Here is a 26,971-nt window from a genome sequence, read left to right as displayed (position 1 = left end):
CTGTAGCACTGGAGAACATTTGCTGCAAACCCACAAGGATTTCTAGGCTGCCAGCCATACCTCCTGAATATCCACAGTGCCCTTTCAACCTAGGGGCTGGATGGCAGCTAGAACAGAAAGCAGGAATAAAGCAGAGAAAGACCAGTCCACCTTACCTGTCTTCAGGGTCATTCAGAGCCATGTTCCGAGTCACATAGCACATTTTGAGTGGGATGCATTTTTTGTCTCTGTGAAATGAGAGGGAGAGCGGTGACAATGGATCCGAGTTGGTACTTCCTAACCGTGGGGATTCTGGCGGGGGAGTCTCCCAGCCGATCTCTGACACTGGAGAACCCTTCTTCACGTAGGGAGTTGCTTCTCGCATGTACTTCACTACAAACAGAGAGACAAAATCCAAGAGAAAATAGAATGTAAGTATCATTAGGCTTATAGAATCAGAGGCTATGAGAGCTGCTGTAATGGAGGGGGTGGGAAATCACTGGATTTCTGGGCATCAATTTAGCAAGGACACAGGTAAGCCGGAGGACAGAAAACCAGAATGGCAAAGGGCAGCAAGTCCATGATATACAAGGATCAATAGATTAATAAGAAAAACAGGATTGTTTATCCTGGAGAAGATAAGACTCAGATGGGACAAGATAACTGCCAAGTATTTGAAGGCATATCCTGTGGAAGAGGGATTAGATTTGTTTTATTTGGTCTCAGAAACAACATAATGAATGATATGTAGAAATTGCAAAGATGCAAATTTAGGCTCAATGTCAGAAAGAACAACTTCCTACCAATTAAAACTGTATCTAAAAATTAGAATGGACGTCTTGGGAGGGAGGGGATTCCATTTCTGGATGTCTTTAAGTAGAAGTATGTCTTTTTTTTTTTTTTGGCTGAAGACAATTGAGGTCCCTTCTAACTCTGAAATTCTGTGATTCTCAGATTTTGTGATTTGGACTTAGAAAACCCAGGTTTGACCATTGCTTCTGCCCAGTATTTTTTTAAATCTATGTGACATTGGACAAGTCACTAAAAATATCCAGGTCTTTCTTCCTGTGTTTGTAAAATTGGGATATTTATAGTAGATGGGCTTTAACTGGCTCTACTAGCTCTTAATCTATGTTCCTATGATCTTGTGATCTTAGAAATCATTTGGTCCAATCTAGTCCAATTCCCTCCCTGCCCGCATACACTTCCATTTTAGAAAGGAGAAAATTTAAGCCCAGAGAAGTGAAGTGACTTGCCCAAGATTGCATAGCTGACTTATTGCAAAAAAAACCTCATTTATTTATTTATTTTTGAGGGGCAAAGTCACTTCACCCTGTTTGCCTCAGTTTCCTCATCTGTAAAATGACCTGGAGAAGGAAATGGCAAACCAATCCAGTGTCTTTGACAAGAAAACTCCAAAATGGGGTCATAAAGAGTCAGACATGACCGAGAAATGACCCTACAACAATCTAGCTGCTAATTCTCTCAGCTTGGAGGCCCCTTTTGATGCCTGTGAGTCTATAATTCTATAAATATATATATACATATATACTCATATATATGCATATATGCATATATATATATATATAAACTCTGTTTTTATGCCCATCTGTCTAACAATGTACTGACCATGTACTTTAATGCTCTAGTCAAATCAAACTTCTGGCTATCCCCACAACATATCACGTACTTTATAAATCATCTCTATGCATTTGTTCACAGTTTGGATTACTTAGTCCAATCTGTCTCTACCTGTTGAAATACTTCAAGATCTTAAACATCACCTCCTACTTCAGTTTGCTCTAATTCCCCTGGCTAGAAGTCTTCTCTCTACTATCTTCTCTCTCCTATATACCTTGTTTATCAGTTCATTGAAGAAAACAGGATGGGGGTTGGAATGAAATCCATTTAACTGGAAATAGTTAAAGTGCAGAATGCCAAGACAGAGCCCAAAGAGATTAATAGACTCAGTGAGTTACTATAAGGGTTCTCAGGGCAAGATCAAAAAGAGTTCAGTCCCTAGGAATTCAGATCCAGTATGCTTTTTGGTTGTTACAAATAGAAAGGAATGAAAGATGGCTGCTCAGTAGATAGAGATACAGGGAGCCAGAACATTAGTCTGTAAATCATTTTTTTATAGTTTTATCCTTTAAAAATCATTTTTGTTGCAAAGTGTGAAAGCTATTTGTTTTTGATTCAATAAACAATTATGCTTGAATTAATGATAAATCACATATTAAGCACTTACTATGTGCCAGGAGAGGTGTTAAGTGATGGGGATACAAATACAAGCAACCAAAGCAGTCCCTACACTCAGGAATCTTATATTCTAATGGAGAAAGACAAATCTTAAATGGTAGTTGGAAGGAGATGGGGGTGGGGGTGGGGGTGAGATTGGGAGGCTGGAAGCTTGGTTTGGAAATGGCTAGGAAGTGGAAGACTGAATTGGGTCCAGAGAAGGAGAAAAAGAAAGCTCATTTATCAGGGCCCAGGGTAGTTCCTGGGGTTCCATAGAAGGCATTACAATAAGTGTGACGACTTTAATAAACATGAAATGTTCTTTCCATCCAGGAGATTATAGTCAAGTTTGTAGAAATAAAATGCACACATAAGTCATTATAACCTGAATCAATATATAACAAATATCATGAGAGGTAAAGGAAATTAAGTCCTGTAATAATTCAGAAGAGGGCATGCTTATTTATGGCAGAGATAAGGTTTTAACTAAGCTTTCAAGGTTGAGAAGAATTTAGGTGGGCAGAGACAAATGGAAGGCATTCCAATTTGGGAGAATTGTATGGGAAAAAGCAGGATGTACAAGTCATGTTTGGGGAGGTAAGGACTGGATTTGTGATTTCACTGATAATATGGAATTCCCAGGTGAGAAAACTGCTCCTACCAATGCAGGTTGGCACCTTCTCTGCAATTTAATCTTTGGAAGTTGCTTAGAGCACTGAAAGGTGAAATGAAGTGCCCAGGCTCACAAAGTCATATGTCAGAGGTGAGATTTGTGAACTCAGGTCTTCCTGGCTTCCAGACCAGTTCTTTCTTCACTGTATCACTGTGCTTTCTGCTTTTGGGGGGAGTAAGGTGGGGTGGGTGGTGGCTAGCAAAGTAGAAAGGTGGATTAAGGACAAACTGAAGACCTTGAATGTCAGGCTGAGGGGTTTATACTTTATTTCCTAGGTGAGAGATAACCACTAAAGTTTCTAAGCAGGGGAGTAACATGTCCAAGACAGTTTTTTTAAAAGTTGTATTGATATCTTTTTTTGTTTTTATGACATTTTCATGTCCAAATATATCTTCCCTCCCATCTCCTATCCAGTGAAGCATCCATTGTAACAAGGAACTTTAAAAAGAGGGAAAAAGGCAGTTCAGCAAAAACAAGCAACATATCAACCAAGTCTGACAGTATATGCAATATTCCATACCTATAGTCAAGGTATTTTTTAAGGAAGATTAATCTGGTGTTGGTGCGTAGAATGGTGAGAAAAAGAGGCCACTGGAAGCAGCAAGAGCTGTTAAAAGACTATTGTAAAAGTCCAGACAAGGTGTCTCAAATGAGTGATGCCAGCAGGAGAGCAGAGGAAAGACTCAAAGAAGATGCAATCTAAGTTTGAATGTCAATCTGTTTCACCAGGTGGGCCTATTTACATTTGGATTTCATTCCAAAATCCAGCAAAAGTAAGTGTAAAAATGTTCCTTCTCCTGGGCCCAAATATGAATTCCATGCAGTGCCTAACACTGTCTTCACAGACTGCTGGACAATTCTCAGAAGGGCCTATGACCGGACTAAGAAGAAAAGATGTACAGCTGTGAAAACAGAGAATCACTCCAATTTATAATCTTGTGAATTTCATTCCTGGGTTTGGGATTCTCCTTCTAAAGGAAAGAATGAAATTCCATTCTTAGATTCCATCTTGAGATTCCCATTTTTTAAAAAGGTATTTTTAGAAGAAATCAAATCAACACTGCCAACTGCTAATAATTACTAAAAATTAAGAAAGATGTAAGACACAGGAAGCTAGGTTATGACAAAACTTACATGTCATGCCTGCAAGTCACCCTTTATGCCCACCCCCCTAGTGACATTACAAACATGGTCACTAAGTGCTAGAATCCTCCACATCCCATAAAAGTTCCACCCTTTACAAACTGCATAAAGTGAGTTGAGGTAGTTCAGCCCCAATGTTGGAGGACCACATTCCCCAGCAAATGAATGATTAGGGGCATGACAAGACAGCAAATGGGAGAAGGATAGGATGCTAATCCTTTTCTCTCTGTATCTTTAAAAAAAGTTTTGTAGATGTTTTAAAAATTGCTGTCACCTTCAAACTACACTTCTTGCCCTTCCTGCAACACAACTTTCTCTGATAGCAAAGAAGTGGAGTCAAGAAAAATAAACAAAAAATATTGACCTTGTCTAACAACATATGCCTCCTTCCATACCTGCAGTCCCCTGCCATTCTACAAAGAGGAGTGAAATGCATTGCATCTCCAGTCCTCTGGAGTCAAGACTGGTTGCTGCATTGACCTGAATCCTGTTGAATTTTAGTGAGAATTTTCTTAATAGTATGTAGGTAGTCATGTATATTTCTCGTTTTTGTTCTGTTCTGTGCTATGTATTAGTTTTCAGAAGTCTTTCCAAGTTTTTCTGGATATCTCATAATCATAATTTCTAAATGTACAATTCCAAAGGTACTTTGTTTCCAGGATGGGGAGAGGAGTATTACCAGCAGTGTTGCTATGAATATTTTGGTACCTGTGGGACTTTACCTTCTTTTTTTTTCAACTTCCTTGGGATACTTACTCCATAGCGACATCTGAGTCCAAGGTTATAAAAAATTTTTGTTACTTTTCTGGCATAGTTCTGAATTGTTTTTCAGAATGGTTGAACCAATTCCTAGCTCTACCAACAATGTATGAGTGCACCTATCTTCCCATAACCCCTCCAACACTGCCAATCTTTGATGCATCATGACTTTCAGACTGAAGTCTTGTCTTGGCAGCTCTTCTTAACCTCCCATGTCTCCTTGCTGTACATCTTAAGGTCTAGTAGGTTGAAGGTGCTCTTTTCCTAGATTATCATTAGAAAGAGTCATATAATAGAAACAGCATTGCCAGGGGTTCATGGCACCGGACCTCAAACCACAGTTCTACCATTTTCTAAGTTATGTGACCTTGTGTAAATTATTTAAACTCTCAGAGCCTCAGCTTCTTCATCTATAAAAAAGGAATAATAATTCTTATACTACTTACCTCACAGAGTTACTATGAGGAAAGCACCTTGTAAAATGGAAAATATTATAAAACTATGAACTATGACCTACCTCACAGAGCCATCATGAAGAGCACATGAGACTTAGCAAAGTCAGTTAACATCTCTAGGCTTCATTTTCCTTATTTGTAATATAAAAGGGTTGGATTAGATGATTTCTAAGCTTCCTGCTACTTTTAAATACTGTCATCAAAGACATTATGATGTATAATATTTGGAGGATGTAGGAGAAGATGGAAGAGGGAGCACATTTAAATCTATATACTTTTTAAAAAAAGTTTATTTTTAACATTCTTTTTTTTAAATTTTGACTTCTAGATTCTCTCCCTCTCTCCAGCCCTTACCCCAACCATTGAGAAGGTAAGCAATGAGATATCAATTATACATCTAAAGTCATGTAAAACATATTTCCATATTAGCCATGTGGCAAAAAAGCAATAAAAATAAAGTAAAATGTATTATGAGGTATAACCAGTCTTCTGGATTCTATCACCTGACTATTTTTCTCCTATCAGCAAATCCAAATCCAGGCTCACTGGGGTACCTTGAAATTTCAAGCTGCCACCACTCACTCCCTTCTTTACCTCTCAAGGCTGGATAGCCTACTCAACTGATCTCCCAGAGAGGGAAGGGCACAGCTTTTCCCTTGGCTGCTCCCCAGAGGTGGTACACTTATCTCTTGGGTCATTTCAAAGGAGAAGAACCACAGAGGGATATGGTGGAACAAAGTAATAGATGGTAAGCTTAACTGTCCACAGTTTGAAAAAGCACTTAGAGTTTAATGTAAATCTTTATCACCAGCTACAGAACATTTGGTCTTCTCTTCATATGCTCACCCATTGCCTAAAATTCTTCATTTGTCTTGGCACTAATATAAACCCATTTCAAGTTCTACTGTTGTAGTATTCACTAGCCTGAACTGCCCTTTACAGGCCTCTAGAATCTGCCGCTAAATATGTATTGGTTTGGGAGCTGAAAGGCACCTCAGCAGGGTATCCATATGTCTGGGGCCTAGGCAGGGAATTTCTCCCGGTAACTCCATTTGGTCACCTAGGGATTTACTCCCCTACCTCTACCCCCACACCCTGCTACCCTCTCCCTCCCAACATACTGGCCATGCATGGCCTGTGAATATCAAACTGGCCTCTGCAAACTAGAAAAGAGAAGAAACATTTTTCACATGCAAAAAGAAAAAGGTTTTGTAAACAGTCAAGCACTTTACAAATGTAAGTTATTATTATTATGATTTTGTTGGATTTTTCCTTGTTCTTTTCTAATTGAAGTCAGATGAAGCCCCAAAGGTGGAAGTTCTTATACCAAACATATGTGTCAAAAAGCATGCAGAAACATGGCTAATGTGAAAATGTTTTGCATGACTTCATACGTATGATGGGTATCTTATTTCATGCCTTGTCAATGGGTTGAGGTGGACAGGAGAGAAGGAGAGAATTTGGAACTAAAACAAAATTTAAAAAAAATTTATTCCAATTAATTTTTAAAAGCATGAAGATTTATGGCAAGGAACAGAACTTTAGGGGATGCCTATTAATTGGGGAATGGCCAACCAAGTTGTGGCATATGATTATGGCTGAATACTATTGTGTTATAAGAAATGAGAAGGAGGATGACTTCAGAAAAACCTGGGAAGACATATATGAACTGATACAAAGTGAAGAGAGCAGAACCAGGAGAACATTGTACTCAGCAACAGCCATATTGTAATGATAATCTGCTAGGAAAGACTTAGCTACTCTAATCCATATTATGATCCAAGATGACCCTAACGGACTCATAATGAAAACTGCTATTTACCTCCAGAGAGAGAACTGATAAAGTGCATATTGAAGAATATTTTTGCCTTTCTTTATTTTTATTGCTTTTTTTGCAACATGGCTAATATGGAAATACGTTTTATATGACTTCACATGTATAATTAATATCTCATTGCTTGCCATCTCAATGGTTGGGGGAAGGGAGAGAATCTAGAAGTCAAAATTTTAAAAAAAGAATGTTAAAAATAAACTTTTAAAAAAAGGTATATAGACCTAAACATGCTCCTTCTTTCATCTCCTACATCTTCCAAATTATCTGCAAAAGTGAGTGTCAAGGGAGTGAAGGTATTCTTTACTCACCCACCATGTGCTCCTTGGCTGTGAAGTCACAAGAGAGCAGGGACTTTTACTTTTGGTATGTTGGTGACAGAATGTACTACTTTAAGTCTAAGTCTACGTTTAAGGAGAAGTGTGGTACAGAGAAAAGGAAACCGTATTTGGAGGCAGAAAACACTTGCTTGAAACCCAGCTCTAGCACTTGCTGGGCAACCGTAGGCAAGTCAGTTAGCCTCTTTCAGCCTCAGGAAGAGGAGTTGTTGATCTGTGTTAGTGAAGGGGAGTTCCAGACTCGAATGAAAGCAGAAGTTCAGATTTAAAAAGAAAAAAGTGCTATATCAATGTGAGTCATTGTTATCTCAAGAGTCAGCAAGGCATGGTAGATAGAGAGCAGGCCTCCAAGTTAGGTAGTCCCAGTTTCAGGTTCTGCATCTGATCCATACTGACTATGTGACCTTGGACAAGTTATTTAACCTCTCCATACCCCAGGTAGTCCTCTAAAATTAGAAAAAGTTTCAGAGCACTTGAAAGTCTACATTGGAAAAAGGAGTTCTCTCACTGGTAGTTCCCTGTACCAGTGAAATCACGGGTCCAGACAAAATTATTACATTCTGCCACTGACTCAAAGATTTGGTAAAGAAAAGAAAATGCTAGCCCTCATCTGGGTGACAATGATAATATTTTTTCTTTAAAAAAAATAATATTTTATTTTTTCTAATTACATGTGAAGACAACTGTTGACTTTCATTTAAAATTTTTAAGTTCCACATTTTCTCCCTCCGTCTCTCACTTCCTCCCTCCCTAAAACAGTAAGCAAACTGACTTTGGTTATATATGTGCAATCATGTAAAACATTTCCATATTAGTCATATTGTAAAAGAAGAAACAGACCAAAAGAAAAAATCCACGAAAATAATAAAGAAAGTAAAAATAGTATGCTTCCATCTGCATTCAGACTCCATCAGTTCTTTCTCTGGATGTGAATAGCATTTTTCCTCATGAGACCTTTGGAATTGTTTTGGATCATTGTATTGCTGGGAATAGCTAAGTCATTCATAGTTGACCATTATACAATGTTGCTCTTACTGTGTACAATGTTCTCCTGGTTCTTCAATGACAATATTTTCAGCATCAACAAAAATGTTTTTTGGGGTGGCTAACTTCCATGATGAAAACATCAGTCAGTAGTATCTCCTCCCTGGGCTTTTTGGCAAGTATAGTAACTGGTGGAATCATAGATTCCAAGATTTTGTTGCTTTAAAGGATGTTAGAGATAATTTCCTTCAATTTCCTTATTTTATAAAGAAATTGAGGTCCAGAGAAATTAAGTAACTTGCCAAAAGTCATTCATCCTGTAAAGAGCAGAGCTGAAGTTTGAACCCAGCCTCTACCTAACAGAAATGGTGTAGCATTTATGTGATGTTTGTAGCAGTCTATGAACAAACCATCATTCTCCTTTATAAGGAGATTCATTTGCCTTAAGTGTAAAGGAGGTCCAGCCAGGAACTAATTATTTGGCACAAATAAATGGATGAAGAGCCTGAGATACAGGGAGGTTAAGTCATTGCCTTGGAGCAGTGGATAGAGCACTGAGCCTGGAGTCAGGAAGACCTGAGTTCAAATTTGACCTCAGACATTTACTAGCTTTGTGATCCCAGGGAAGTCATTTAACCCTGGTTATCTCAGTTTCCTCATCTGTAAAATGAGCTGGAGAAGGAAATGGCAAACGATTCTACTATCTTTGCCAAGAAAGCTGCAAATGAGGTCACAAAGGATTGGACATGACTGAAATGACTAAACAACAAATGTAGACAGGTATCATGGAGTAGTAGATAGAGAATTGTACTTGGAGTTAGGAAGGCCTGAGTTCAAATCCAGCCTTAGACACTTACTAGCTGTATGACCTGAGGCAAATGACTTAACCTCTCTATATCTCAGGCTTTTCATTTGTAAAATGAGGCAGCTGGACCTGATGACCTTCAAATCCTTTCTAGCTCTAAATCTGTGATCCTTTGTGCTAGGTATTGCATTAGGTACTAGGAATAAAGAGATGAAAACCCAACAGTCCCTGACACCAAAGAGCTCACATTGTAATGGGGATGATAACATGCACATGAGTTAGAAAATAAAACAAAGTAATTGTTAAACAAAATAATGAGGAAGTAATTTTTAGGGAAGGGAGAATTAATAACTGAGGGAATTAGGGAAGCTTCTTGGAAGAAGTAGCTCTTAAGAGATGGAGGTTGCAAGCAGTAGTAATGAGGAAAAAGGAATGAGTAACAACAACCTGTAGGGCAGCTAGGTGGTGCCATAATGCACAAGTACCATGCCTGGAGTTAGGAAGACTCATCTTCCCGAGTTCAAATCTGGCCTAAGACACATACTTGCTGTGTGAAACTGGGCAAGTCACTGTGGTGCTAATGTGATCAAAAATCTTCCCTGACCATTCAGTAGGCCTCAGGTAGAGCTAGTTAAAGGAAGCTTGATTAGGTGAGGTTTGTTTGTAGGAAGACCCATTTGTTAAGTAGGTGCTATGCCCCAGGCCTACAACCTTTTGCTAAGTAGGTGTTAAGCTCTAGGGTCCTAAACAAAGTATATATACCCTGTGGGTAGCCATTAAGCTCAAACTAGAGAGCTGTGGAGAATGGAGATGAGAAAGCTGTGAGAAGAAAAAAATTCAGGGTAGAGAGAGCTTTGAAAGATGGAGAACTAGAAGAGACGCAGAGACAGAAAGAGAACTAGAAGGGCTTTCAGAACTGTGAGAGGAGAGGACACAGGCAATCACACAGTTAGAATTCATGAGTGAGTGTTTACAGGAAGGCCCTAGCAGAAGGAAAGGTTACAGGATGGCTTGGCTCCTTTCTGTGATACTGTGTTTTAATCTCCTTGCTGTCACATTGAGGTGGACTTACTGGTTGTGGGATACAATTGTTGCTATGTCAAATTGGAATTATTGGTTTTGGGATTTGATCCTCTGAATAAATTTTTTATTTCTTCTGCCTTCTATGCAGAGAGTCTCTTATACTTTATGTTTCCAAACTATACCAGCGTATTCATGGTTGCCATCAATATCATGAATCTTGCCTTACTAATACAATCACTTACCCCTGTTTGCCTCAGTTTCCCATCTGTAAGATAAGCTGGAGAAAGAAATGGCAAACCACTCCAGTATCTCTGCCAAGAAAACCCCAAATGGGGTCACAAAGAGTCAGACACAACTGAAAATGACTCAACAACAATAAACAGCAACCTGTACAAAGGTGAGGGATGGGAGATGATGTGTTATATACTGGGAATGGCAAGTAGGCCAAACTGTCTAGACTGAAGCCTGTGTGAATGGAAGGAATATGCAATAAGCCTATAAAGGTAAGCTAAATCCCAATTATGAAGGACTTTACATGTGAGACAACTTTGTGTTTCATCCTAGAGATTAAGAGCACTGCGTATTTTGGGAACAGTTAAGTGACATAGTCAATCCTGTGATCTAGGAATATCAATAGGGTGGGTGGATGGATTATGGACTAGAGAAGGAGAGGCTGGGGATGGAGGGAAACCAGGAAAAAGGTTCTTGCAGCACCCCAGGTGGGTGGAGATAAGGGCCTCAATCAGGATGGTGGTCATATGAGTGGAGAGGAAGGGACAGATGTGAGGCATGCTGTGGAAATATAATTGACAAGATTTGGTGACTGATTGGATATTGGGGTAAGTGAGCAGGAAGTCCTAAGTTGGGAACCTGGGTGATTAGAAAAATAATGTTGCCCTTGACAGAAAGAGGGTAGTTAGGGAAAGGATTGGATTTAAGAGGAAAGTTATTGAGTTCTGTTTTGGACATGTTTATGTGACCTCCAGATAGAGAGATATCAGATGGGCAATCCACATGGGATTGGAGCCCAGGAAAGAGATAAGGGCTGGATATATAAAGATTGCAGTTATTTTTATAGAAATGACAATTGAATGCATGGTAGCTGATGAGTATACTGAAAGGGAATGTAGAAAGGGAAAAGAAGGAGACCCAAGACAAACCCTTGGGATATGCCCTTACACAGACAGTGGAACATACATGAAGATCTTGCATAGGAGACTGAGATTCATCAGACAGGCTGGAGGAGAACCCTGGACACACACCAAGGAGAGTATCTGGATCTGGGGATGAGGAGAGGGGTCAGAATGATGAATGCTTCAGAGATGTCAAGAAGGATGAGGACTAACAAAAGGCCATTGGATTTAGCAGTAAGGGATCACTGGTGACCTTGGAGAAAGCAGTTTCAGTAGAATACTGCAGATGGAATCCAGATGGCAAGAAGTTGACACGTTAGCAGGAAGTGAGAAAGTAGAGGCAGCTAATGCAGGCAGCTTTTTCTAGGAATTTGGTTATAAAAGGGAAGGCAGGTAAAGAATGACAACTTGAAGGAATGTTATGGTCAAATGAAGAGTTTTCTGAGGATGTGAGAATGGGGAAGGAGTCAGGGGATAGGGAGAGGTTAAAAAACTGGGAGAGCGGATGGTCAAAGGGCAAGCTCCCAGAGGAAATAGAAGGTGGGATCAATAAGAGGGGTTGGTTGGCATTGATAAGGAGAAGGGCCACCTCCTCTTCTGCAAATGGAGAAGACAGGAGGTAATGTTGAAGGAATTACAGGGGAGTAGAATCTAAGAGAAGGGGGAATTCATGATGAGTGGGCTCAAGTTTTTCAATACAGGGTGTCCCTAAAGTCTGGACACATAGGAAAATTGATGACAATGTGGAGTTATTGCATCAAGTTCACATGAATCTTGAAAAGTGCATCAACCTTTGCATCACAAATGATGGAAATCATACTGAAGATGTCATTTGTTAATATTTCAAATAAATAAAATGTGGTTGAAATTTTCATTCATTTCATTTCTTGAAAATATGCATTTTTGCCTATGTGTCCAGACTTTAGGAACACCCTGTGGTTTGAGATTGAATGCTGGGAGGGAGAGGCAAGAAGATGGTGTAGGTATCTTAATGCAAGAAGAAAAAGCTTTGGAAAATCAATCAGGAAAGAACCAGGGGATTGCATGCTAATAGTACAGGCCCAGTTGAGATTTGGTTACAAATTGTTGTTGAACCAGTCTACCAAGTGGTGTGACTTCTTTCAGAAGTGTTCAGTAGCATGTGAGTAAAGAAGGCATGTAGTGGAAGTAATTCAGTGATGAGATTTGGAAAGGGATGAATCTTTCCATCTCTGAAGTTCATGTCATCAGATTACATCTCCCTGTCTAGCTAGTTTTTAATGTTATCTATTGCACCTCCTTCCTCAGTGATTTCAGTAATGGGCTCATAGGTATCCATTTTTCAAATCCAACTGTTACTCATGATCCAGTGTCCTCAACTGCCATGGCCTCTATCTCCACTCTGCCTTAGCCATTCATAGTGTTACCATCACTTGACACCACTCCACCAGCAAGATGCTCAGCTTTGAAATTGCCCTTTCTCCTCAGAAACTCCCATTCTTCTGCCTTTCCAACTTCCTCCATTCTGAACTTTGCAAATGCCCTTTTCTCAAGACACAATGCTACCTGACCCTTCTGTACCATTTGGCACTTCTAATCATTGCATCCTCCTGGATACTCTCTGCTTCCTCAGCTCTCATGAAGTTGCTCTCTCCTTTTCTTTCCTACCCTAATTTTCCAATTAGATTCCCCAATTTAAGTATCCAGCTCCAATCTTTCCTCAAAGTTCATGTCTCGTATCTGCATCTGACTGCTGGTCATCTCCACATGTATGCCTTACTGGCATGTAACAGCTTTAGAGCTGAGTGCATCATCTTTCACTCTAAACTTGCTTCTCTTCTCAACTTCCCTGTTTCTATTGATAGTTCTACCATCTTTCCAGTCACTCAGGCTCAAAAACCTTGGAGTTGGTCATTTAAAACTCCTTCTTCTACACTGTCCACATTCAATCAGCTGGCAAGTCTTGTCAATTCCGTCTCTACAATATCCCATTTCTTCTTTGTTCTCCGCTTACACTGCCTGGAACAAAGCAGGAACTTAAACCGTGTTTGTTGAATTAAATTAAACTAAGCATTAGATTGTAGATTTAGACCTAGAACAGACCTTATAGAGGTCATTAGATCATGGATTTTGAGTTCCAAGAGACCTTGGAGTTTATCCAGCACAATTCCTTCATTTTATAGATGAGAACTGAGGTCCAGAGAAGGTCACACCAGAAGCAACAGCAGAGATTGGAACTTGACTCCAAATTCTGTGCCCTTTCACTGTATCTTTATCCCTATCCCCATCTGTAGGAGGCAGTGTGGTGCAGTGGGAAGAGCATTGGCTCAAGAATCAGAAGACACAAATTCAATTTCCACCCTAGAGGTTTACTACCTGGGCAAGTCACTTGAATTCCCTGGGCCTAAGTTTTCTCATCTGTAAAATGAGGGATGATAGATCTGGAGTTGGAAGGGCCCTTAGATTCCAACCATCGTTTTACAGAAGAAGAAACTATAGATGAGGTCCAAGGAGGTTTACTGAGAGTCAAACAGCTAATAAATGTCAGAGTCAAGAGTTGAACCCAGATCTTCCTGAAATTAAGCCCATCACGCTATCCATTGTACCACCTGGCCACCTCCTCTAGAAGGGGGCTCCTTTGGTCCCTTTCAACTCTCCATTTACAGACAAGGGAACTGAGAAGGAAATTACACAGTGAGAGATCTGGGGTTTGAATGGAGGTCCTTAACTCTATATCCAGTACAAACATCCCTGCTTAGTGAATTGCATACTCTTGGCACTTAAATGTTTGTTGGATTGAATTTGTTAATTTTCCTCCCTTTTTATCAAATATTATAGGACACATAAGTTTGCATTTATAATAGCAACCTGAAAGGGAAAATATATTTTTAAAATGTTTTAAATTAAGTGTGTGTTTGTATGTATAGATATTTATGTGTTTCAGCTAAGGCTTTGTTGAAATAGAAAAGTTCGATTAGAAAGTTATTGCCCTGTAAGAACTTGGTTTTGTTGACTAAAATACCAAATTATGGCATTTCAATAGATATACATTAAGATGAAATAATCTGGATTCATAATAGACAGTTTAACCTGCCAAGCCTGAAATATTCATATCTCTATAATTACAAGTTGATATACTGACAGATAGTACTTCCAGTTAGTTAAGAGTTGTCTAAACCTACCTATAGTTTCTAGGGCCAGTTTTAGGGTGCTTAAAATCAGGGCTAATTAATAAACCATGTCATTTTTGTGCAGTGTGAATTAAAAATTGTAGTGGGGGCAATTAAAATTCTAATCTCTAGAAGTTAAATAAAAGAAAAAAAAGAAAGTGGTCTTCAGAAAAATTAATCCACTGACATATGTTTGAGATAAATATGTATACATATATGTATATATACATATCTATCTACCTATACATACACACACATATATACACATATATGTATATGTATATGTATATGTATATATATATATGTCTTTTTTTTCTTTTGAAAGATAGAGCAGCTTCCAAAAGGGCATTTTGGTAAAGCTCATGTCTTCCAGGTTCCCAACTTTCCACAATTAAATCTTTGTTAAGATTATCTAGATGACATTTAAAAGAAAAATTTCACACACACTGCTAATGAGGAAATACTTCAGGCAAATTTGATCGAATCTCCTACTGAGCAAGTTTCTGATAGAGCCTAGAAGTCCCTTTGATATGTTCAAGTTTTCTTCTTTAAAATAACAAAAAAAGGACTACAAGATTACAAGGAGGAAATCTGCTCTGTTACTGTGGGGAATGTGAATGGAAAATGTAGATTTACTGTATGATGAAAGGGAAGAGGAATTGGGAAAAATGAAGCCAGAAATCAGGGAATTAATACCCTGCTTGGAACGTTCAAGGAAGAGATAAGTTAGAGAAAGTGGAGTCTGTGAGTACTGTGGATATTAGAAGTTGAGAATATTTCCTTGGTGAGCCATTCCTGAGAGAAAATAATTATATGCATATACAATGATATATGAATATATATAAATAAATATTATATATTTATCTATATAGAGACAAATATATTTTTAAAAGGAAAGATTTATCTATTGATACATAGATTTTTTTAAAGTGAAATAGAAGAATCAATAAAAAAGGAAAAAAATACATAAGTTTGGAAATTTTAGTTAACACATGAAGAGGTAGCATATAGTATGGTGACAAGAACATCGATAACATTGAATAAGTCATTAAGCTTATTTGGGCTTCTGTTCTTTTGTCAGTAGAAGCTGGAATAGGTGAGCCTTAAGATAGTATCCATGTTGTCACATATAACTTAATAAATGCTTGTTGATTAATTGAAGTCTCAACTCAAGCACCACTTTCTATATGGTGTCCTTCCTGATTCTCCCGGCTACTCATGCCTGCTTCTCTGGCCAAAATATTATTGTTATTCGGTTGTGTTTGACTCTTCATCACTCCATTGAGAGTTTTCTTGGCAAATCTACTAGAATGGTTTGCAATTTCCTTCTCCAGTTCATTTTATAGATGAGGAAACTGAAGCAAACAAGATTAAGTGACTAGCCCAGTCACATGGCTAGTAAGTGTCTGAGGCCAGATTCGAACTCAGGAAAATGAGTCTTCCTGACTCCAGGTCCCACACTCTATCCACTGCACCACTTAGCTGCCAGCCCCCCAAAATTAACATACTTATCTGGTATTTATTTTGAATATGCTGTTTCTTTTTTTTTTCTTTTTTTGAGGGGGGAAGGAGGGGCAAGTATATCAAGTGTCTGAGGCCAGATTAGAACTCAGGTCCTCCTGACTCTAGAGCCAGTGCTCTACCCACCGTGCCACCTAGCTGCCCCTGGGCAGAGACTGTTTAAATTTTGTCTCTGTATGTGTCTGGCATGTAACAGGTGCTTATTAAAAGCTTCTCACTTCTACCTGCCTATGCCAACTATCCCAGACTATTCCAAAAACTTTTGAACTGGTTATCCCACTCCAACTGTCTCTTCTAATTTTCCTTCTGATAAAACCATGCTTCTACTCAAAAATCATCACCCCTTTGGGGTCAGGTAGGAGAAAGAGCAAAGGATGTAGTTTGTGCCCTGGAGAAGCTTACAATCTACCTGGGGTGACAAGATATAGTCCAATCCAATCTAATTCAATCCAATAAGCATTTTTTAATTCCAGTTATATCCTAGGAACCATGGTGGTCATAGACAAATCAATAAACCCCGTCCAAATGAACTTGCATTCTAATGAATATAACAAACTAAAAACTGAGTAATATTATCTGAAATGTAGAAGAAAATATGTTTATTAATTGGACTTGTAACATAAGGTCTGAGGGGATGCAGAATAAAGGCTAGAAAACAGGCTTAACCTGTAAACTATTTGTGAACTCTGACAATTCACATGCACTGACAACTTTTCATTCATTCCTGTCCAGGACAAAATACAGCAACTATTTTAACAGCAGCTTAGTCCAGGAAATGAGTAATGGGCAGAAAGGATGTCTGAAAACACAACTGCCAGTATTGTTTTCATTCGTTTCCAAGTCAGAAGGATCAAACATCCATAGTATCCTACGTCAAGAGGCAGGAAGACCTCTCCCCTCCCTTCAGCCCTCTCCCACAGGTAACTTTAAAAATATAAGTGACATCATTCCAAGCCCAGTTTTATAATGCATCCCACAAGTAAAATTGCAATCTTAGCTAATTTACAGATGCTTCTTGGTGGCAGAGGTCCAGTGCTTCTCTGGCCCACAAATCTTTTCAAATGGAAAGCATATTAGGTAAACAAAATACAATTGTCAAGGGCATACTTTGGTTAGGTCTATGACTTTTCCAACTGAGGATCTGCCCTGGAGCCAAAGTAGGTCGTAAGGATGTGTGGGTGTGAATAAGCAGGATCCGTACAAGGAGATAAAATACATTTTTGTGACTCAATCAACACTGATCTTAGAGACAGCCCATTGAGCTAACAAGCATATTTTGGCTCAGCATAAGGAAAAGTTTCTTAAAATTAGAGTTAGCAACAACAATGACAACCCCCCCCCAACATTAGAGTTATCTACAAATGGAACGGGCTGCTTTGGGAAGTGGTGGCTTTTCTTTCACCAGAGGCCTTCAAGTACAGTCCCAATCCCTCCCCACCCTGAAAGTTCATCTGTTTTTAAAAGTTTTTATATACAAGCTGTTCTGAAAGTCTTAGTGCAGTTTTAAGATAGTAAAGATACATACATACATATATATGTATATATATGTACATATGTGTGTGTGTATATATATATATATTATGGTGGATGGTATGGTGGATAGAGTGCTGGGCCAGATCTGGCCTCAGACACCTACTGGCTGTGTGACCCTGGGCAAGTCACTTAACCTTGTTTGCCTCAGTTCCTCATCTGGAGAAGGAAATGGCAAAGCACTTCGGCATCTTTGCCAAGAAAACTCCAAATGGGGTCCCCAAGAGTTGGACATGACTGAAAAATGATTGGACAATAACATGTATATTATACATACACACATACATGTGTATGCATATATATTAAATGTTTAACAAAGTAAAAACAAAATTGTTCTATTTGTGTCCCCTTCCTCAATTCTGTTCTATTCTGTGCATTTAAACAAGTTTTATTGATGCTCCTCTCTTTTCAAGTCTATCACTATTCTTTGACGACTGCCCTGTTCCAGGAGAAGCCCTCCTTTGTAACAAGATAAGTACAGTTGAATAAACCAAAGTATTGACAGCCATTTCTGAGAAAGCATGCTGGATTCTGCACCACCATCTAGTTCATCACCTCTTTGCCACAAGGACAGAGGCACATTAAATCATCAATCTTTTGACGCTGTGACCGATTCCATTTTCATCAGGGTTCTGAGGTTTTTCAAAGTTGTTTCTCATCACAGTAATTGTGGTTACCATATAAAATGTTTTAATGGTTCTTCTTATTTCACTCAGTGTCAGTTCATAGAAGTCTTTCCATAATTCTCAGAATCCGTTACTCAATTGTTTCTCAGGGTACAATAAAATTCCATTACTATCATACTATCTGGGGAAGTTTTTTTTTTTCAGTGGATCCCGGTGCCTCAATTTCCACCAGGTCTAGAAGGATAACTATCATATGGATATATATATATATATATATATATATATATATATATATATATATATATATCCCTCTTCATAAGCAAAACAGTGCTTCTCTAAATATAGAGCTCTACCTTATTGTCAGAGTCTATGCGTGCAGCCAAGTCCTGCAGGAAGTGTGACCTGAGCAGACCCAAGAGGGCTCTGAGCCAAGTTTTACTGATATCTAATAAAATATTTATGGTGCAGTGGATTGTTGAAAATACACTATCAATATTAGTAGAAAATGAACTCTTCTGCCAAAGCAACTTATCCTGGTTGTCATGGAAAGACTCATCTTTTAAATTCTTGGGTAGTATCCAGATAAGTTTCTCCAGAGGAACTTCTGTTTTAAGAAACAAGGGAAGAAAACAACTACCCACTTTTGCAATATCTTATATAAATTTCTTCCAAACGCAACTTCTGCCAGTTCTGTAACACTTTGAAAGTGTAAAATATGCATTAGCAAAAATCACACATAAAATTTGTGGGAGAATAATCTATCCCTGTAGTATATGTGCCTAGCACTTTAGAGTTTTCAAAAGGCTTCTACATATATTATCTCATTTGATCACCATAACAACCCCTTGAGGTGGGCTGAATAAATAATATTAGACCCATTTTATAGATGAGACAATAAAGGGGAGTAGTGGTGGGCATAACATTTGTTGTTCAGTCATTTTCAGTTATGTCTGACTTTTCCTACCCCATTTGGGGTTTTCTTGGCAAAGAGAGTGGAGTGGTTTACCATTTCCTTCTCTAGCTCATTTTACTTTTAAGAAACTAAGGCAAACAGGGTTAAGTGACTTGCCCAGGGTCACAAAGCTAATAAGTATCTGAGGCAGGATTTGAACTCAGGAAGATGAGTCTTTCTGACTCCAGGCCCAGCACTTTATCCACTGTGTCACCTAGCTGCCTAGGGATAACATCTAAAAAAAATTAATCAAAAAAGGAAAAAAAAATTAGAAAGGTGAAGGAAGGAAGGAAGAAGGCAGGAAAGGAAAGAACAATGACGGGAGGAAGGAAGGAAAGAAAAAGAAGAAAGAGAAAGAAAGACTTGGTGGAGGTCAGGCTTGGAGAGGAGGAGGGAGTCACTAACTAGCACCCTTTAAGTCACTGATTACAGGCCACCTTGTTCTCTGTGGGCAACTTGAGGTTCTTTGTCAAATTCAATTGAAATTAGCCTTCTGGACCAAAAAATGCTTTCTATATATGCTTTATGTGTATGTGTCTGCAGATGCATTGTAAATGTATGGTACTCCAAAAAGGCTATCTCTTTCCCTAGGAACAGGATTAGCTCACAGGAAAATTATGAAGTAGCTGAAATTAGTCTTTGGGACCCCTGTTCCCCCATTGGTACCTCTCCTACCTTGCTCATCCCCAGCCCTACATGGATTTGGAATCAGGGGACTTGAGTTCAAATGTGGCCTCTAGTTCTTACTCTCTCTATGACCTCTCTAGGCCTCAGTTTTCTCGATATAAAATGAGGGTGTTAGATTAAATTATTTGATCTTTAACATCTGACAATTCTGTGACTATCTAATTTAGTAAATATTAATAGATGAAATGTGATCCAGGGAAGGAAGAGAACAAGCATCTATTAAGCACCTACTATGTGCCAGGTACTGTGCTAAATGCTTTACAAATATCTCATTTGGTCCTGGGAGATTGGTGCTATTATAAACTTAAACAGTCGAATTTCCTCAGCTGTTTTACAGGTTATGAAACTGACATAGACAGAGGTTAAGTGACTTGCTCAGGGTCACAGAACTAGTAAGAATCTGGGGCTGGATTTGAACTAAGGTTTTACTAACTCCAGGCCCCAGCCTTCTAACCACTATACCACTGAACTGCCAAGGCTATCTTATCCATCTTTATAGCCTCTATGACTCTAGAACAGGGCAAGACCTTACACATAGTAGATACTCAATAAGCATCTGATGAATGAATGAATTAATGAATGAATAAAATGTTTATAGTGGGGGAGGCAGTAGGGAGTGATTTCCTCTTGTCTTTCGCAATGCATCCCACTTACAAATCAGCCTATTTGAAAAATGTGGTCCTCTTGACCACTCATGTCAAATTCCAATGTAAATGGTAGCTACTAAGCTGTACATAAAGATCTCTTTGGGCACAGATTGGCTTAGAAAACTCCATATTAATATTATCTATCCTTTATTGTATTTTTACTTATTTTGTTAACTATTTCCCATTTTCATTTTACACCTCTGCTTTTGAGGGCAGGTACCATTTTGTCTTTGTCTTTGTGTTCCCTGCATTCACTAGCATTCCTGGCACACAGTATGTGCTAAATAAATCCTCTATGAATGGACTTGAATTTGGGAAATTTCAGCTGAAACCAGCCTTTTACACCCAAAAGTGCTTGGTGCAGGATGCAGATACAGGAGTGTCATACACTGGTATTCTCTATGGTCTCTGAAACATTTCTTTTGGCATGCAAAAGATCGAGCCTGTCCCCTTTCTCAAAGGATTACACTTGAGAAACCAGTCTATGGAAAGCCATCTATAACTCTTTCATTTACCAAGAGCCAAAGCAACTACTGTTAACTCTGGTCAGCTGAGCAATTCAATTTTTCCAGAGGAACCTCCACCTTGCCCTGACTAAAATATGATACTAATTCTGTGCTTCCCAAAGGGTGTTTTGGCCACAGTCCATAAATCTACACCCCAGAAAGGAAAGAGAATCACTCAGGTGAATAGTTAAGCCCTTTCTCTCTGACTGAGACATTCCCTAATAACAGCATAAGCCACTAATCTAGGCAGCAGGTGCTACTGACAAAGATAACTTTGTGAAATGTCTGCAGGCCAAGGCAGATGGAGATTTTGGTTCTGGGCTTTCAAGTGAAAATTTTAGAAAGGCCAATCAGGGTCCCTTTGCCCTCCATTTAGGGACAAGGACTGGGACTGTGCTTTCAATGATACAGAGGACTCTCGCATGAGGAAAACTCCCTCTGCTAATGCAGGCTGGCACCTCCTTTGCGATTTACAGACTGAGAGCATGTGTTCTTAAACTTTTTTTGTATCATGGACCCCTGCGGCAATCTGGCAAAGCCTATAGATCCCTCATAAAAATGTTTCTAAAGGCATAAGATAAAATGCACAGGATTACAAAGGAAACCAATTATATTAAAATTTAGTCATCAAGGGGCAGCTAGATGGCCCAGTGAGTAGAGCGCTGGCCCTGGAGTTAGGAGGACCTGAGTTCAAATTTGACCTTAGACACTTGGCACACTTACTAGCTGTGTGACCTTGGGCAAGTCACTTAACCCCAATTTCCCTGCCTTCCACCCTCGAAATAAAAAAATTTTTAGTCATCAAAAAAAATTTCTTTTTGAGTTCATTGGCCCTAGGTTAAGATTTAACCCTAGGTTAAGACTTACAGAGTTATCTAGAAAAGTAGTGCCAAACTCAAATAAAAACAGAGGCCACTAAATCATATATAAGGATTCCTATGGTTCACATACTAACTTAAAAACAACCTATGTAGAAATATATGTTTTATTGTATTTTATTTTTTGAAATATTTCCCAATTATGCTTTTATCTGGTTTGGGCACTCAGGAATGTTGTAGGCCGCACATGGCCCGTGGGCTTTGAGTATGATACCTCTGGCCTAGAGTGTTCAGAAGCTAAGTGACTTTCCCAGGGTCATACAATCAACAGGTATCAGAGGCAAGCCCTGAACCTAGATTTTCCTGGCTCAAGCCATCTTCTTTATCCTCTACTCCACAGCTTCTTCCCTTATTCTCTATTAATTTTTAAATTAAAATTTAATTTTTCAATTTAGGAATATCTCTGCTTTTTCTCCCTTCCACCTACAATTAAAAAAAGAAAGAAAAAGAAATATGCATAGTCAAGCAAAACAGATCCCCCGTGAACAAGTCCAAATATGTATGTTTTATTCTGTATCTTGAGACCTCTCTGTCAGGCAGTAGGCAGTAATGTTCCATTATCAAACCTTTGGAATTGTGGTTTATCATTATGCTGATGGGATTTCTTAAGTCTTTCAAAGTTGTTTTTCTTTACAATATTATTTCTATTGTATAAGTTGTTATCCTGATTCTTTTCACTTCATTCTGCATCAGTTCATATGTATCTTCCCAGGTTTCTCTGGAACTGTCCACTTCATCATTTCTCACAATACAGAAGTATCCCATCACATTTATATACTACAACTTTTCAAATATCCCCCAGTTGATGAACACCCCATCAGTTTCCTGTTCTTTGCTCTACAAAAGGAGCTGCTATAAATAATTTTGTATGTGTAGTTCCATCCTCTGTTAAATGTGAAAAATAAACAAATCTGCTACTTGCAACCCACCCTCATCCCATTTGAAAGTGGCCATTCCCTACAAGAAGGAGTTACTTAGACAATATATAGGCCTCTAGAAGAATACCAAAATATCCAAAATCTACCAAAACATCGTAGAGGAAAGTTTCAAACCACTCCGAGACTAAGGTGGAAGGAAAAAAAAAATCTCACCGGCATTACTGTGGGCATGTGGGTGTAAGGGTTTCCGTTCTGCTTCCTGCAGAAACAACATCTGTTCTTACACTCAGCATAAGCCACCTCTAATATTTATTGCTTTTGCAGAACAGTGAAAGAATCTGAAACATTAAACCTTTTGATCTGTCGACAATCTTAGATGTCTGTTAAAAGATGAGCTACATAATGATACAAATTGGAGAAATTTAACCTGTATGGAAGACATAAACCCCTACCACCATCTCATTCTCTTTCCACCCCCACTCATAAAAGCTCCCAAGATTGTGACCAAATTATGTCTTCCGACTTTCTTTTCTTTCCCACTTATCTTTTTACGTATTCCTCTTGTTCTTTTTAAAAAGAATACATTATTTTTTTTGTAGTAGCAAAACACTGGAAACAAAGTGAATGCTCATCCATGGGACAACAGCTGAACAAAATGTGCTATAGGAATGTAATGAAACATAACCACCCTACAAGAAATAACAAATAAGAGGAATTCAGAGGGAAGACTTGCATGAACTGATACACAGTGAAACTAGCGGAACCCAGAGAAAAGTTTACATAACAACAACAATAACGTAAAGAAAAAGAAATCTGAGAGACTTCAAAACTCTGGATCAGTGCAGTGACCAAGACTGGTTTCAAAAGACTGAGGAAGATGCAAGGCTTTCATCATTCTTGGCAGAAATGATGATAGACTAGAGGTGTGAAATGAGATACATATTTTCAGATATGGCCAAGGTGATGATTTGTTTTGGTTGACTATGTGTATGTGTTACAAGAGAAGAGCATCTTCTGGGGAGGGAGTAGGGTGGGCATGCTCTCCCTGTTCACATTTACCTCCTGGCTTCCTTCAAAAATTCAGCTCAAACCCCACCTACAAGATATCTTTCATAGTCCCACAGTCAATGCCTTTCCTTTGAGATTATCTTCCTTTTTTATTCTATATAGCCTTGTGTGTGTGTGTATACACACACACACACACACACACATACACACACACACATATTTGCATGTTGTCCTCCCCATATCCATTAGAATGTGAACTACATGAGGACAGAGGCTGACTTTTCCCTTTCTTTGTATCCTCAGCCCTTAGCACAGTGGCTGGCACATAGTAGGTACTTATAAATGTTTACTGACTGACTGCCTTTAAAGTACTACGCCATATCACACACTCATAAATGGTAAAGGCCAACTCAAATCCAGATCTCCTGATTTTAAGGCCAGTCTTCTTTCTAATACATCACAAGATAATTCCTCTTACTGCCTTCCCCCTCTCATTTGTCAATTTGGAGGTGTTCAACATTATAAACAATCAAGAGGAAGCCACTTAGAAAGCCCTGTAGAAATTCTGAAATTGTCTCTAAATTTACTGGAAGCTACGTAGTGTAGTGGATCTGGAGTTAGAGAACATGGGTTTGAATCCCAGCCCTTCAGTGTACTACTGTTGTAACATTGGGTAAGTCACTTCTGCCCTTGGCACCTCAGTTCCTTCCTTATTAAATAAAGACAATGGATCTAATGATCTCTCAAGTCTTTTCTAGCACTAAATCTATGACTTATTAATCAATCACAGCTTCTTCTAGTTTAACATTCACATGTATTCTTTCTTTTCCCTGAAAAGTATTTAAGGCTCTATGTGCATACCATCCTTAGGTCTGTTGGAGAAGCCCCATAAAAGCAAACATTGATATATTTCCCCCATTTTTAAAAAATATTTTTATTTGAAGTTCTGAGTTCCAAATTCTATCCCTCCCCCCCTGCTCTCCTCCCTGAGATGGTAAGCAATCAGATGTAGGTTATACATGTGCAATTATGTAAAACATTTCCATATTAGTCATTTTGTACCAGGTTTATTAATCTAAAGAGTACGAACCTCAGGCTGAGCTACTGAGGGACTTGCTGGTAATGAGAATGCAAGGTAATGTTCCTTTCAGCTCTGGTCCCAGTGATACAGATATCACATATTTGCCATCTGATATCATATAGCCTGGGCTTCGGCCCATTGAACCCCACTCAAATGGCAAATCTATATTAGGGCTTCTCCTGAACAAACGTGCCACATGCCGGACATGCAGTTCTGGCAAAGGGGTGGCCCAGCCAAAAGGACTCTTGGATTACTCTCATACCCCTAACAGAATGTCTTTCATATCTTTCAAGCAGTGACCATTTTTCTTTTTCTATTAGTCAATCCCTTTGAACTTGGATTTGTTGACAGAGGCCTTGAGCTCACAGGTCAAGCTATGGACAGTAGCAGGATTAGTCTGTCTTAGGCTACATGTCACCCCTACATACCTTGCCAGCCCACAGGGAGAGTTGGAGAGCAAGCCTGGTAATGTGTAGCTGCCTACTCCAGGACAGTTGACTTCATCTGTCAAAACTTTACTCCACCTTCCTCCTTCCAAAACTTAATGTAAAAGGTAACAAATGGTTTCCAGATTGGGTCAGAGTCAGGGTATAGCAGCATGGTCTGCTGTGTGTCTCCAGATGGATGAACATACACAAGGCAGGCAATGGCTTATTATAGTTGACATTTGTACACACCTTAAAATTTGCCAACAGTATCTTTATATGGTTTCTCATTTGGTCTTCACAGAAACCCTGGGAAATAAGTACTATTTTAATTCCCATTTTAAAAATGAGAAAACTGAGGCTGAGAATGGCATCTACAGGGTCATATAACTAGTAAGTGTCTAAGGCAGGATTTAAAGCCACATACCCTGGTATTAAATCTAGCATGACATCGCAATACCTCACTGCCCCTGAAATGTTTATTAAGTGCTTCCCCATCACATTTTTGGGGGCAGAAGGGGTGATCTCATTAGTATAGGGAACTCCTAGGTGAGGCAGTGAAGAGAGTGCTAGGCTTGGAGTCAGAAAAACCAGAGTTCAAATCCTGTCTCAGACACTTACCAGATGTGTGATCCTGGACAAGTGGGATTTGAACCCAGGTTTTCTCGACTTGGTGGTTGGCTGTATATCCCATCATTTTTACAGGACTGGTCTGACACCAATTTAATAAATGCAGAAATGTAAAACCAGAAGCAACCACAATCTCTCAGCTGGATTATTCAGATTTAGATAAGATCTGTGGAGGACAGGGCTTTATGGGAAGAAAAAGGAGAATATCCCAGCTTACTCACTGATTTTATGGAAGAAGGAAATCAAAGTTTATTAAGCACCTACTATGTGCCAAACATTTTATAAGTATTATTCCATTTAATCCTTACATTATTATCTCATTTGCTCCTCTTTCTGGGAGGAAGGTACTATTATTATCCCCATTTTACAGTTTGAGAAACTGGGTTAAACAGAGGTTACATGATTTGCCCAGAGTCATGCAGCTAGTAAGTGCATGAGGCAGGATTTGAACTCAGGTCTTCCTGACTTCAGATCCAGCACTTTCTCCACTGTATCCCCTTGCCACCTTTGAAGAGGAGAGGAAGAAAAGAGAAGGCACAAGTAAGAGGGACAAGCTGGTGGGGTCCTCTGGAGCAATTTGCTAGGTTTCTATTTGTCTGAGGCAATGCCCATTCAATGTCCACCGGCTATGTAAGAGTTGAGGAGGAAGATGATCTAATTTACCATCACAAAATATCAATGTGGGAGGGGAAGACCCTCAAATTTTCCTGCCAGAACAGGAAATGATCTTAACTTAGAAAGGGCAAGATCATCCATTGCACGGGCCATCGCCAATCCTCCTTGACTTTTGTCTTGCCACTGGACTTTGATGGCTCTGGAGGAGAGGGTGAGGCTGATGACTTGGGTGCAACTCTGCCTCACTTAAATCCAGTTCACACACAAGCCAGGATGTCATCCTTGAGATGTCTTCAGTCCTCTTCAAAAACGAAGGAGCAACAACAACAACCTCAACGACAACAATGGTCAGCAGCTGAGGAGAGGAGCCAAAAGCCCCAGAAATGAGAAGTGCCATGACCATCTCGCAACTCCGTCTTCTGTTTCATGGCCTGAAGCACAAGTCAATTGGAGAAGTGAGCTTCTCATTCAAAGCCA

At 39.1% G+C, this 26,971-nt stretch overlaps 1 protein-coding gene across 1 annotated transcript in view; it reads right to left on the bottom strand.

Annotated features, from left to right (window-relative positions):
* Window positions 1-26,971, bottom strand: part of SNTB1 (syntrophin beta 1) — a 311,463-nt gene that overhangs the window by 171,430 nt on the left and 113,062 nt on the right. The window contains exon 2 of the mRNA XM_036752733.1: window positions 156-372. Coding sequence (XP_036608628.1) covers window positions 156-372 — 217 coding nt within the window. The remainder of the gene's footprint in view (window positions 1-155; window positions 373-26,971) is intronic.

The sequence above is a fragment of the Trichosurus vulpecula genome, chromosome 1, assembly GCF_011100635.1.
Source record: "Trichosurus vulpecula isolate mTriVul1 chromosome 1, mTriVul1.pri, whole genome shotgun sequence".
In the NCBI taxonomy this organism is placed as follows: Eukaryota; Metazoa; Chordata; class Mammalia; order Diprotodontia; family Phalangeridae; genus Trichosurus; species Trichosurus vulpecula.
The sequence above is the reverse complement of the archived record's forward strand: the minus strand, read 5'-3'. Positions and strand labels throughout refer to the sequence as shown.